This window comes from Bubalus kerabau, chromosome 10 (genome assembly GCF_029407905.1).
Source record: "Bubalus kerabau isolate K-KA32 ecotype Philippines breed swamp buffalo chromosome 10, PCC_UOA_SB_1v2, whole genome shotgun sequence".
Lineage (NCBI taxonomy): Eukaryota > Metazoa > Chordata > Mammalia > Artiodactyla > Bovidae > Bubalus > Bubalus kerabau.
In genome coordinates, this window is record NC_073633.1 from 15,427,243 (window position 1) to 15,442,254 (window position 15,012).

Here is a 15,012-nt window from a genome sequence, read left to right on the forward strand (position 1 = left end):
GGAACTGTTTTAAGAAGTGTGTCCTGAAAGAACAGGTATCTGAAAGGAAGCTTGAAATTTAGGGAGGCTGGTAGAAATGAAGGACGGAGGAATGCTCCCGGCAGAATCAAATTCATGATCCAGGAGGGACATTTAGGGATACCAAAGGATTGAATAGTACTGCAAAGTTGACACGAGAAGTATTAGGGTGAGAGCACTGGGAGGTAGACGAGAGAGGGGCAGAGGCCAGGTCTCTGGGACTTGAGGGCCATAAATATATGATGAAGCCTAGGGCTCCTTACACAGGAGTGACCTAGATTACTAGATTTACATTCTTGAAAGGTCACCGACGCTAGTAAAGAATCGGGCATCTCTGAAAATTGAGAGAGCCAGTTGCGCAAGTTTGTTTTACTAATCTTGGGGTTCTAAGGTGAACTAAAAAGGCCTGGAGATAGAGAAGAGCAAATTGATTCAAGAGATGTTATCACATGGATCAAAAAAAGGCCATGCTGTGGGTTGAGTGGTGGGAGGAAGATATAGAGATGTAAAGTTATTACTTGAAAAAATGGAAGAAAGACCTAAAGAGATTGATTCTATCGCCATTTATTGGTGGGATCACAGGCTGAATCATGAGCCTTCTTGCAAGCTTCATCTAAAGCTTGCTCAGTTCAGAGATTATATCTGAGCAAGGAGAAGCTTATGAGTCAGTCACCTATCAATGTGATCTTGCGAGCTTTCTTGTCTCCAAGAGACAAAAGAGAAGAGAAGAACATTTTAGCATTATCATTATGAAAATTCATTTAAATATACTGAATAACCAAAGTGGTGGGGTAGAGGGGAGAACTGAAAATCTGATTTTGTCTCAACCACCATGTAGAGTTGGGACAGAAACAACCAATTAGGCAGAAATCCAACTTGGATTACAAAAAGCTAGTTCATCAGTAAGACCAGCACTGACTGTAAAATCAGATGCAAAGGAGAGCCAATTAAGCACGAAAGTTTCACTGTGATAACATGCAATGAGATCCAAACTGTACTAAGTATTTTAAGTTTCCTGCCAAGGAGAAATATCATCTTCCCTGGTGGCAAAAGTCAGAATTCCATGACATCAGCCAGATAACCACAAAAGAATGTATCTTGTAACACTAAATGCCTCTAAGTCATCATGAGACTATGCTTTCCCCAGCCAACTAACCAACATTCATCATGTACTGAGGTATTTATTTAACAAACACATTCCATTTCATAACCACACTCTAAGCTGACAGGTTGGATAGAGAGATACCTAAAACACAAGCTATACAACTTATTTTTTCCTTCTATGTTGTGAGATATTAAAAGTTTTGGACATATCACCCCTCCTGTATTAAAAATAACAGATTAGTTATGTGGATAACTGCCTTTTTCGTTCAAATAAAATTTATAAATTTTAATCTGGTTATGAAATAAATTTTTGTCTTAAGTTTTTCTTTTTCTGTTTACATTTGAAAGTAATTTTTAATAAGAATTTCTAAATTGAAATTTTACTCTCAAAAGAAACATATATTCACTATAGAAGTTTTCAAAGGAGAAAATTAAAAATCACCCTAATTCCAATACCCAGAAACGATCACTTCTGTAAGTTAAGACACAATGACCTCATGTATAACAAGGGGAAAAAGTACATTGTAAGAATTTTTAAAAATCTTATTCCCCATTGTATTAGATTATATTATTGTTCAAAATATCAGCTTCCCCACTCTGGGGGAGGGTAACACTTGCCTGCCTCATTGCACCAGCCTTGACTATGTGATTTGAGACACCTCTCCGTGTGGGAAGATTATACTTCCCCCGTCTGTTGACCTCAAGAGTGGCCATAGGATGTGCTTTGATCAATACAGTGATAACAGATGTGATGTATACCACCTTGAGGAAGAAGCTCTGAGAGTCACTTTGTGATTCTGCCAGTGTTCTTTCTTGAAACCAATGTATATGAGAAGAAAAAAAAAAGTCTCCCTCCATTCTTCTAAGCTGAGACCTCTGTAATATAACACATTAACAAAAGAAAAATAGACACATTTATTAACATGCATACCTCACATATACATGAAAGATGCTCAGGGAAAACTGGCTCCCCAAAGTGGCTTACAATTCACGTACATACCATCTTAATAGGGAAAGGAGAAAGGGGACATAGGCATCTTAGGGAAGAGTAAATGATTTTTAAGAAAGATAAATAAACGGACCCTTAGAAGAACAGATGGGGGCTTATGTTGAAATCTGGGTGTGGGGGCAACTTCTAGTCTTTGATGACATTCCCCGGGGAAGGGATTGTCAACTACAAACCTGCCGGGGGCCTTTGCCATCTGCCTGTTTGGAGACTGAACCCTGTGCTGCTGCAGGTGCTGACCTTCAACACTCCCGGAGGGAGTTCAGGGTGAGGTGCTTTGTGCTGCAGGAAAACTGGTAGAAGAAGACTTTAGTTAGATATTTTCAGGAACTGATTTCAAGATCCCAATCCTCAAATCCAAAAAAAGCACTAAATCCCTTCATAGTGACATCAGCTCCTTGTGACTAGCAGAAAATCTTCTGTAAGAGAAGTTCATGATTGTGTGAATTCCCCATTCACCAAAATCACATATATTGACCTTGAAAGTTTTTCACAGATAAGCTTCTTAACTATATAGGGGCTGGGCTTCCCTTGTGGCTCAGCTGGTAATGCGGGAGACCTGAGTTCAGTCCCTGCACTGGGAAGATCCCCTGGAGAACGGAAAGGCTACCCACTTCAGTATTCTGGCCTGGAGAATTCCATGGACTGTATAGTCCATGGGGTCGCAAAGAGTTTGGCACGACTGAGCAACTTTGACTTCACTTCTCTTGCCCCACTGCTTCTCTGGAGCAGTTTCTCAGAGCTATCTGAGGTATTGTTTCCTGGGCGGAAATCCTCATTTTGCCCCAAATAACACTTAACTCAAAACTCTCACATCGTGCATCTTTTTAGTCAACAGGGTCTATGACTATTGAGTCCCTTTTGGAGGATCTGTCTATAAGCAGGCCAGGGGCATTCAGAGAAAGCCTCTCCCTGCATTGCTCCTTACTTGCTATAGCTCAAAATAATCAATACATCCAAGTGGCATATTTTGGGATGGGATGTTTTGGTACCCTTTATTTTATACATCACGTATACATGGGAAATATACAGGAAAAATTAGTAACTCTCAAAAGTAGCTTTGAACTCAGATTTAAATACCATCTTTAGCTAAAGGCAAAGAAAAGGTATGGGGCAAGCCAAGGATGAAGAGGTGACTAGGAAAAGCATGGCAAATTAGAGAAAGGTTTATTATGCAGATTTAAGTCAATGTCTTCTCCATGGATAAGGGTCCAAAGTCATCTCCAGGGATTAATGCTTGTCCTTTCTGGTAGAGGGGGGAAGAGGGATGCTTTTCTAAATTTATGTTCTGCTTTCAGACAAATAGGGAAGGGCAAAGAACTTGTCTTATATATTCTCAATTGCCTTTTTCCAAAGTAGCATTTTTTGGAGTGGCGAATTCAGCCACCTTCATCAGCAACGTCCCAAATAGGGACTGCTGTATCAGTCTGGCTCTCAGAATGAAGAGAACTTGGAGCAGAACTGCAGACAGCTGATAACTGAAATGCATTGTGAGTGAGAACTGAACTTTAGTCATTGTAAACACTGAGATTTTTAGGCTTGCTTGTTACCACAGCATATCTTAGCCTATACTGACTGACACACCCAAAGAATCTAAATTTTTATTATGTTTGAAGACAGCATTTATGTACTGAAATGTTTCAACTTCCATTTTATATATTAAATTATATGTATTATATATATTTTAAAATAATTTAAAACCTTTTAAACTCATATCATTTTATTTGAAGATTGATTAATAATTTTATGTTTGTTTTTGATTAACATCTCTTTGGCCTATCAATGTGATAAATACATTTGGTTTATAAATGTGAGAAATACTTTGGCTTAAAAAAGTGATAAATGCAATAAAACATTCATCATATTTTTTAAAAAAGTCTTAGAAATTTCAAAGTACAATTTAATTTTGATACATTTGATTTTCTCAAACCTTTCAAAAACCCAACAATGATGACTCACATTAGCATAGACAAAACTTTCTAAATAATTAAAACACAGGAAACCTAAAAAGTTTAACCTTATAAACTTAGTGATTTAAGCATTTAAACATTGACTTTAAACTTAATTACCTGTATCTTTTGAATTTTTATTAATATTATAATTCTAACTCGAGTCTTTTCACTCACTTTCTCCCTTTAAAAAGGCAGAAAAATATACATAAACATACAATAATGATTACAAGACTTATTTCTAGGTAATAGTTATTACTGGACATAATTTAGCTTGTCATCAGAGGGTCTTTAAAATTCTTCCTGTTTTCTGGCAATAACAAGATATTTCAGGCCTTTATGCTTCCTGTGCTGAAATATGCAATGTGCTTTTCTCTTCATGAGCCCTGAGCTCTTCCTTGGTCTTCTGCTTGGAGTATAAATAAGATAAATCTGCAAAGTAACCCCTGGAGTTCAGAAAAGAGCCAGAAATTCACAGCAACCTTTGGCCTGACATCCTTGGGATGCTGAACCAAAATCCCATGTGTTTAAGACACTGAAGTTCACTCTGTTATAACTCAGAGGCAATTTCTTACTGATATAATACCTATGCAAACACAGAAACCAGGAGGAAGTTCTGTGTATTAAAAGCAAAAACTGACCTAAAAGGGAAAACCTTGAGGGATGGAAAATGGTAAAGAAAAGGAGATGGGAAAGATGGGTGGGAAGAGGTAAGATTTGGCCACCTCTGTTAAAAAAAAAAATAACCGCAGGAAGGATTTTAAGAAAAGTTTGCCTTTCCCCCGCTAAATTTAAAATGAAAGTTAGAACAGTAATTTCCACAGGGTCATTATGAGAATTTTACAAGGCATACATCAAATGCTCAATGAACAATCGCTATCGTTGCTATTTCAAACAGAGGCTCCAGAATGGGATTCGAGTGGGGAACGTTAAGAATACCCTGAAAACCCGGAAGCCCATTCTCTCTGCCCCACCCCTTCCCTCTTTCATACCTGCCCCTCTGCACACCCATTTTAATCCCAGATCTTCACAAATTGGCTTTCTCTCCCTGTGTTTGTAATACCTAAACCAGACACTAACAACATCGTTTAAGCTTCCCAACTCCTCACTTCAAGTCCAAACTTCCAGAGAGGCTGATCACCCAGCTTAAATGAAAAGTCCAATCCTGAATCAACTAACTGTAGCTATGACAATTATATGGAAAGAAAATAGCTGCTCCTGCTACAACTATGTGAACAGTTCCCAAAATATGAAGGAAACGGAGGGTAGGGACGAAACAATAGGTGTACGCTTTGGGTGCATTTTCTCCAAGCATGCGAGCACTATGTGTGTGTTCTGACCAAGTCCATCTCCTTGACCAAACCAGGCTCCTCTGAGCTCTCTTCTTGACCAGACCTCAACCTTAGCCTTCCACATCCATTCTGTCCTTGCCAGGGCAGCACAACCTTGGCTTAGCAAGACTCCCCACCCTTGACATCTGAAGTTCTTCATTCCCCCCGTCTTTGGTGTAAAGTCCTTTCGTTACCCAGGAACTGGGTTTGCCTCTTGGTGGGTTTCACAGCCAAAAGATACAAGCCAAAGACTGAGAGAAGGAAGGATTTATTATCACTTGCAGCAAGTAAGGACACTGGGGATCTTTCCCAAAGCAGTGTCTCCCTGAACAAAAAAACTTGGTAAGTTTTAAGCTAAGGGGACATGTGTATTCATGAAGGGGTGTGAGCAGAGGAGAATATGGCATAGAATTGGGGCAACAATTGACAGAGTCCAGGCTGTAGTTGATAGGAGTCATGAGGATCAGAAAAAAATCATCATCATCCCTTGCGTGTATCTTGTTTTCAGTCATGTCCAACTCTTTGAGATCCCATGGACTGCAGCCCACAAGGCTCCTCTGTCCATGGACTTTTCCAGACAAAGAATATTGGAGTGGGTGGCCATTTCCTACTCCAGGGGATCTTCTCATCCCAGGGAGCAAACGTGCTTCTTCTGTGTCTCCTGCATTGGCAGGCAGATTCTTTACCACTGTGCCACCTGGGAAGCCCATCATCTCTTAGGTTCCAGTTAATCTGATGGTTGAGGACTCCTGTGGAGTTGAATTCTGCAAAACAACTCAAGAACGTGCTTTGGATTAATCTTGACTTTTGAAACAGAACTGGGAGTCTTTACAAATGACATGTTGTCTCTGAAGAAGTTAGGTTATCTCCTTGTCCTGGTAGTTACTAGTTCTTACCTTCTTTTGTTCCTTTAATATCATTAACTACTGAGACCTATCCCTCTGCAAGGGCAGGCACTGTGGCCAGGCTTAGATCACAAAATAGCTCAGGCCTAAAACGGCTTCTGTTACTAAAGTTATGCCTGGTTCTTTCTCTAGGGTCCCCTACCCTGTCTGCTTACACTTGGCCTGTCTACCTTGAGAAAGAATCTCTCTACCTGAGATCTCCTCTTGTAATTTTCCATCTACTGGATCCCCTCCCTCTGCTTTTCTTGTTGTTCAGTCACTCAGTCATGTCCAACTCTTTGAAACCCCATGGACTACAGCATGCCAGGCTTCCCTGTCCTTCACTGTCTCCTGGAGCTTGCTCAAACTCATGTCTAATGAGGTGGTGATATCATCCAACCACCTCATCCCTCTGCTTGTTGGCTATCAATCCCCACTTATCCTTGTATTGAGTTGATTTCTCCGCCCTCACTGTCCAAGTCCCCCCTCCTCCCCAACCCCTCCCGCACAGTGAACATGCTGAGTCCTAACCACTAGACCACCAGGAAATTCCTAAGTCTTACTGTTTTAACAAGTTCCAGAATTATTTTTTTTTAAAGATTTCATACATGCAGGATTTGGATCACACTGAACAATTTTTTTTTTCATTCAACAACACACTGAAAAACACTCAATGAAATATCTTTCCAACCACACTGTTTTATTAACTACTTATCATTTCTAAGATGCCACAAGTAAAAATGTAGCCTCAAGGTCAAGATAAAGCCTCTTATTAAGCTTTCAAAGATTTAAGGAAGTGCCAAATCTTCTGGCTAAACAGAAGATTTCTAAGACTCTTAAGTGTCTCCTAATCTCAGTTAGTTATATAAGACGGCTTCTGCCAAAATATAAGTATTGTCACACAGCATGCTCCCATGTAGGAGGCCCAGCTTTGATCCTTGGTCCAGCAACTAAGAGTTGCATGCCATGACTAAAGATTGTGAGCACCGCAGCAAAGACCCTTCACAGCAAAGTAAATTAAAAAAAAAAATAAGAAGAAAGCAGGTTGTAGAGGCTTTCAGCAAGGAAAAAGGCAAAAAACTTGGGTTTTCCTGTTTGTATCTTCTAGAAGCAGAACAGACTCTATGAAACTTGAGATTGAATTAACATTTGAAGACATCTTTGGAAAATGGTACCTGGCAGACTTTATTTATAAATATATTCAACAGAAAGAAGAAGAAAAAAAAACATAGTTTTCATTTTTTAATTTTATTAAAGTACAGAGTTAACAAGTTTTGAGTTTTCCACCTAGGAAAAGACTGGTCAACTTCGGCTTCTTCATAGAAAAATTAGCGTTCAAAAAAACCCCAATTATAAATCCATAGGTGCCTTTGTGACTTAAAACAAAAAAAAAATAACTAGTTTTAAAAGTTACCAAAACTCAAACATATCTAAGACCATTATAAATTTCAAACAGTAGATTACCACACATACTACATTTTCAAATTCTAACAGCAAAACATAACCACATAATTTGGCTACATCTAATTATTTCAGACAAGTTTTTTTTAAAAAGTAACAAAGTTATGACTATAAAATTTCTGTAGTTTTTTTTCAAAGTAAAATAACCTTAAATCTTTAATAAAGGAAAACAAAACCATCCTTAAATTTCTTATAAATAGCTCTCAAGACATATATTACCCATCTGCTGCAAGCTTTCTTTACCTGAGAGAATTTCCCAGGATCCTTCACCACAAAGGATTACCTTAAAGAGTTCTTTCTAACATTTTACTCACATAAACATGGTTAACACCTACAGAAGTGGATGTGGACAAATGCATTCTTAATCCACCATTCCCCAAGTTAAGTTTTTGCTGAAAGGATTTTGCTTTTAAAAAAAGAACGCCTCTTTGGTAAAAGCCAAATACTTCATCCTCTCAAAATGAACACTTCTGTAAATGATTTACTGAGGAAGGGAAAAAAAAGAGAGAGAGAAATCTTTAGAATGGTTAGCATTAATTCCAAAGATCTGTATCCTGCTAAGCGAGTATATTAGAGAGCACATCTCTGCCTAAAATACAAAACTGGATTAAAATGTCTGAGGCTTTACAAATATATTAAGGACGGCAGGAAACACAGTTAAGAACGAAGTCAGAGGGATTTAGTCAATCAAGGAGAATACCCTACAGAGAACGGCATGAACCCAGGGGTATCGGCGCCATCCTCAATGAAGGAGAGCCCAGGGTGCTCTCTGGACATGTGGGATCCTGGCCCAAGATCACATCCTTCTTAGTTATACCTAAAACTGCCTTTCATTTTCAAGAAGGGTAGGACATGAATGTACACCAAAATGAGATGCTCTTTAGAAAGGCAATCAAAGGAGAAAAAGACCCAGGCAGCGTAAATGCATACAGGCTCTGGAATTCCCTTCTCAGGGTAACAGGAAGCACCAATGGTAGTAAACTTCTGGCCAAAATTATTATAAATAAGCAAATAATCTTAAAAAGGCAGAAGGAGACAATGTGGGGGAAATTAGCAGTACACAGAGGTCAACCACAGTGAAGGCATCTCTGAGCAACTGGAAATAAACAAAGGGGTATGGGAGCACCCTCGCTGGCCACCAGAATCCCAAAGCCCCCGGGACCCCCAACCTCCACTGGCCCACATGCACATAGCCCACCTACGCTACGAAGGAGCTCCAAGGACTTCTGGCAAACGATTCTTTCAAGCCATTTCCCAAGAAATTGTGAGGACAAAAACGAAACCAACTAACCAGCATTAAAAAAAAAAAAAAAAAAATCAACCCAGTAGGGACCAAGTAGGGTTTCTGAAAGCCTTTGGTGAGAAAGTCTCTGGTCTCCAGTCAGGAGACACATCTAGACATAAACAGCAACACTCCCAGAAGAATCCCTTCCTCTATTTATGTGTATTTACTCGTGAAAATGAGAAGTGAAAAAATTTCCACATCGGATGAACAGCACCGAGGAAGCTTACACATAGTTTTAAAAAATCTTCAGCTCTCATGGCTAAAGGAATCTGACCAGCAGCTTCTGAGAACGCACTTTTTAAATCATGTATAAAAAGTTGTAGGAAGCAAAGTCTATTATTTTGAAAAGATTATCAGTGAATTTATCAAATGAACATCACCCTTAACAGCAACTCAAAGCAATTGGCACTGTATTTCCAGTTTCTTAAAACATAATAGCACAAAAACGTAGACTCTTTAAACCCATGAATGTTGACTTATCACCTGAGTACTGTTTACTGCAATTAATAATCATTAAAGTCAACATCTTATTTATATACCCTTAGTCCTCAGAGAACGTCCACATCTCTCTTGATCATTTGGATAAAACTGCTTAAATGTTCAGTTGAGAATAAAAATCAGAATGACTGTAACTCTTCTTGTATCAGACCGACCTTCAGTAAGGAACATTATCAGGCACCAACCAAGTCTTAAGCAGCTGGAGAATGTGGGTTGGCTGCGGGGGAGAGGGGCTCAGGAAGGAAGCCTGGCCACTGGTGTTGTCCTTTCCTCTGTGTCTTCCTGAGCTAGTTTCTGCACGGGAAGGGCCAGCTCGAAAGTCAGAGTTGGATGCTAGACCCTAGCAGGAAGAAAACACAACAAAACCAGCTACCGACAGCACCCCAGCTCTTGACCTGCCTGTCCTTGTGATCTTTGTAAAGCCAGTCTCGCTTACCCAGAGCCTCTCCCTGCACCAGCCACTGCAGGGGCCCCTGCCAGGGTGCTGTGGCACAGGCCACCCACTGCCGCCACCTGTCTGACCACAGAACTCCCACCCCTACAGGCTTCCCTGTGGGCCACACACGGCAACCACTCATTCTGTGCCTACAGAAGATCTCTGGACCAAGTTTGAAGACTCCTGATTTGGGGGGGGAAAAAAAAAAACTTGATCGAGTGTACAAAACAAGGCTCTCTCACACACACAAGGAGTGCCTTTAACAAGTGAATCTCCAACACTATAACTAAGGCAAGTTTCTGGAGGAATGCATCCACTGTATGCCCCTTGCGTCCACCCAACTCCCTCATTTTCTTGAGAGGAGGGCAAAGGAGTGCGTGGAAATGAAGAGCGGGACTAATTTCCCAGGTCAGCATTTGGCACCCTGGAGCCCAGCTTATGGGGGACCCGACGTGCCGAGAGGATTCTTTCCATCCTGCATGAAATACTAAGAGGTGGGTCCCCGCTGTGTCTCCACTGGGGTCTCCGGTGGACATTCCACTGTGTAAACTCCTCCCTGGACGAGAGCATCAACACTGAAAATGGAGATCTTCTTACACAGCTGCCTAGAGTCAAATCTCTCTTAAGTGTCACCTTAGGAGTATGTACTTTGGAAGTTTCTGTGGCTTTTACTCATGGCTTAATTAAATAACTCCCCATCCCACCCACCTTTTCTTCTAAGTATATCATCTGGTCACTTCTACAATTTGTATAATTGGAGGCCTTACCTGGTCAGCCCTGTTTGAGGTGCTGCCTCTGATTCTCACCTTAGCAAACCTACCCCTAAAATCATAAGGGACATTAATGGTGTGGTCACATTACAGATCTGGAAAACAAAAGCCCTTTTGCTTTTACAATTTCAAAGGCCTCGCGTGGAAGAGAAACTGGTTGACTTCAGTAATGGAAAGAGGGGTGCAGTAGGCTTCAGTCGAGGAGCAACTTCCCAATAAGGTCCTAAAGTATTATGACTATCAACCCACAAACAAGAACTATAGCAAAGACAACAACACGAACATTGTTCTATCATCACGTGAACACCACCACGAGTAAGGGTCAAATGGCTCCATCACCGCCTGATCTGAGTTACAAAGCAAGTCATTAAGGCAGTAACTCAGATCAGGCGGTGACAATCTTGGGGGGGGGAATCACATGGGTGGTGATGGCAAAGTGTGCTTTTTCACATTATAAGAAAGATGCTAAACCCAAAGGGATGAGGGCACCTCTGGGAAGGGCAAGGGCAGAGTGAAGCCTGTGATTCCCAGCATCACAACTTCAAAGGGAAACGTGTCGGGGGTGGGAGAAGATGGCACAGGGGTGGAATGAAAAGCAGATGCTTCCTCTTGGAGCCAATAAATACCAGGATGGTGAGCAGGAGCTCTGCAGGCTGAGGTGTGGAGCCTTCTGAGGGGTCTGCCTTCTACTGGGGGCAAAGGGCTCCAGATTTTGTCATGTCTATTTCAGGGATAGGTAATAGGCCACACAAAGTAAGCTTTTATCCCTGTGAAAAGATGTCATTCCCCAAACTCTGTCCTGGTAAAAACATGCAGAAGGAAAATACTAGCCTGACCACTATCCCAATATTTAGGGGTAAAACACGTACAAAATCTATAAACACTCAGCATCAACTTAGGTGAAATTTTCAATTCTTTAGGGGCAAATTGGTAGCTTCTTTTTGAACTTCAGAATTACAAAAAGTGAATCAAGTAATTTTTTTTCCCCCCTGAAGGTTTTTCAGACCCAGTGAAGCCAGCCAGGGGAATGCCAGCTTGTCACAAAGTACCAGTCACTGCTTGACTCCTGGGATATTTGTTCAAGGGCATCACTTTCTGCTGCAGAACCAAGGAGATTGCTCAGATCCTCACACGGAGTACTGCGGAGAGGGTCGACAGAGGGGGGCAATCAGTGTACCCAGGTACAGGAGAACACATATCCAGCAGGAAGCCATCTTGACCCAAAAGATGGACCAGCTCCCGCTGAAGAAGTTCTCGATGTTGGCACTTTCATAGCTGTAGAAACAAGAGACCCAGGTGTGGTCAGAGCAGGAAGAGAACAGGTGGTGGAAAGGTCTCTTCCCACCAAGTGTCTCTCCCTGCTTCCACCGCCATCCCACACCAGCCTTTCTTTTTTCCCTAGCAACTCAATTCAGATATTAATATAATGCACACCCACTTAAAGCACACGATTCTTATTATATTCATAGACTTGTGTAACCACCACCACAGTCAATTCTAGAACATTCTCATCACCCTAGAAAGAAACCCTGCACCCTTTAGCTGGCCTCCCATTTCCTCCTCCACTTGGCCCCTGGTATGACTTAACCACTTTCTGTCTGTATGGCTTTGCCAGTTCTGGACATGTCACCGGGCATGGAATCAAGTGGCCTCTTGTGACTGGCTTTTCTCAGCATATTTCTTTTGGGGTGTCTCCATGCTGTAGTATGTAACTTTATTCCTTTCTGTTGTGGAGGAATATTCCATTGTGTGGATATAGCACCTTTTGTTTATCCATTTGTCAGCTGATGGGCATTTGGTTGCTTCCACTTAGCTATTATGAACAATGCTGCCATGAACATTTGTGTATAAGCTTTCGCATGGATGTGTGTTTTTCTCCTCTTGAGTATATCATTAGGAGTACAGCTGCGGGATCATATAACAACTCTGTGTTCAACATTCTGAGGAACTATTTTCCAAAGTGCCTATACCATTTTTACCCACCAGGATCGAGAGAGGGCTCCAGTTTTAACACATCTTTGATACTGTTATTTTCTGCCTCCAACCTTTTTGAAGCTTCCCAAGCCAAAATGTTCCAGGAATTCCCTGGCACACTGCGAAGCACAAGAGGCTCCAATGCCCTCTTCTCCCTCAGGCTGCCTGGGAAGATCTCCTCAGGGAAGCCTTCCCCATCAGTCTGTTGGCAACCTCTGCCCCCAACATCCCCGGCCCCGCTCCTTGTTCTTCTTCCTCACTTTCCTCCCCAGTAGTCATCAGTGTCTGACATACTGTATTTGATGTGCACCACTATCCACCTCCCGCACTAGAATACAGGCCCTGCCACCCACAGCAGCGTGGCCCAGAGGAGCCACGCATGTCTGTTGCACAATGAGTCTAAATAAATTCTTCAGGCCAGAATACTGGAGTGGGTAAAGCCTTTCCCTTCTCCAGGGGAATCTTCCCAACCCAGGGATCAAACCCAGGTCTCCCACACTGCAGGCAGATTCTTTACCAGCTACGCCACAAGGGAAGCCCAATAATACTTGAGTGGGTAGCCTATTTCTTCTCCAGTGGATCTTCCTAACCCAGGAATTGAACCGGGGTCTCCTGCATTGCAGGCAGATTCTTTACCAACTGAGCTATCAGGGAAGCCCAAATATCTATCCTAAGTTATTCTAATGTCTACCTTAGGTATATCCTAATGTACACTAAATTATGATCCAACAAAAACTCTGGATCAAAGAAAGATACAAAAGGAATCGAAAAGAACCTTCATGTAGTAACAGGGAAAGTCAGACTCATCATGTGAGTTAAAAAAACAAAAAAACAAACAAACAAAAAAACCCAACCCTCTAGGGAGAAAGTATGTGTAATCACACTTATGTTTAAAAAAATTATACAGGCTTATACATGCACAGAAAAGAAATGAAAGGAAATACATCATTTGATTAGCAGTGGTTATGGAGTTGGGGTGGAGGGCCTATGCTACTTTTCATACTTACATATTAGTGTTTTTTTTGAGATGTTTCAAACTTTTGTAATGAAAGTGTTAAAAAAAAAAAAAAGACAAAGTAGAAAAAAAGAGTATCATCTCTTTTCTAAAAGCCAGATGATTGCTTAAGAATTCTAAGTTCTTCCGTTTCTGTTACTATGTTCTATAGACTGTCCATGTGCTATTAACCTCCTATTTCCTTAAGACTGCAGTAAGCATCACCAATTTCCAGGGTTAAAAGTATGTCAAAAGACTGTCAGGAACTTGGACTGCTTCTGGGAAGACGAGTGCAGCAGGTCTTGGAGAAGAGGTTAATTGACTTCAAGAGGTCTGATTTTCAGGCTGTCAAGAACAGGATGTTTTAAAAAATTAACTTCTAAAACATCTAAGACGAGGGGCCACTCACTTGAACCAGTTGGTGACGGTCATCATCACATAGAGGGAAGCCAAGAAGAACATGAAGTGGAAATAGGCATAGCTGTAGACGGTGCTTTTCTTCTCATCATAAATGACCCGTGGGCCCTCTTTCATATTCCGCTTCTCTTCAGCATCTGTGAACCACAAAGTGAGCACAAGCTCCATGAGGGAACACAAGGAAGCTTACCACTTTCGCAAAGCCAAACATGCTTATTTCCAGCCCAGAGGCTGTTGAGTAGGAAAGCTGTCAAACACCATTTGTACCCTCAGGCAAGCTCATCTATGCCATGAGCCCCAAGCTCCCACCTCACCCCTGAACCTTCTGTAATAGGATGAGTTACCTACTGGCACATTTAACAGAAGAGAGCTCTTAAACACAGAAAACTTATTATAAACTTGGAAGAAAGTGATAGCAGAGCAAGAGTTCTCAAGCCCCTGCTGCTGCTGCTAAGTCGCTTCAGTCGTGTCCGACTCTGTGCGACCCCAGAGACGACAGCCCACTAGGCTCCCCTGTCCCTGGGATTCTCCAGGCAAGAACACCGGAGTGGTTTGCCATTTCCTTCTCCAGCCCCTGGAATGTTCCAATTCAAGAAGAGGAAGCTGAATGAAAGAAATTTTCCAAATTTGCATTCCTTTAAAAAAAAAAATGTAACTTCTTGTTCCTCAAAAATGTACTGTGTAATTTAACTTATAAATATGAGCCAAAAATATCAACTTTTCCTCATCTGCCAGAATACCAACACAAATCCCAAAGACCCTTTGGGAAGAACGTGTAAAGTATATAAACAATAAACCAGCTCTGGAATAAAGGAATTCCTCTTCCCACTCAAGTTATTTGTGCCTAAATCCCAAAGGCCTACAGACGAGTGGTACAGGTCTGCA

General features: G+C 41.3%; 1 protein-coding gene across 6 annotated transcripts in view; it reads right to left on the minus strand.

Annotated features, from left to right (window-relative positions):
• Window positions 1-2,049: 2,049 nt before the first annotated feature.
• Window positions 2,050-15,012, minus strand: part of SERINC5 (serine incorporator 5) — a 117,055-nt gene continuing 104,092 nt past the window's right edge. For 5 of the 6 annotated variants that reach the window (XM_055536684.1, XM_055536681.1, XM_055536680.1 and 2 more), the window contains exons 11-12: window positions 14,120-14,264; window positions 7,522-12,017 (exon numbers count right to left, since the gene is read on the minus strand). In XM_055536684.1, the coding sequence (XP_055392659.1) occupies window positions 11,870-12,017; window positions 14,120-14,264 (293 nt within the window). In that variant the 3' untranslated portion in view covers window positions 7,522-11,869. Of the gene's footprint in view, window positions 2,422-7,521; window positions 12,018-14,119; window positions 14,265-15,012 lie in introns of those variants that run through there. The other variant, XM_055536686.1, reaches the window with a different exon arrangement.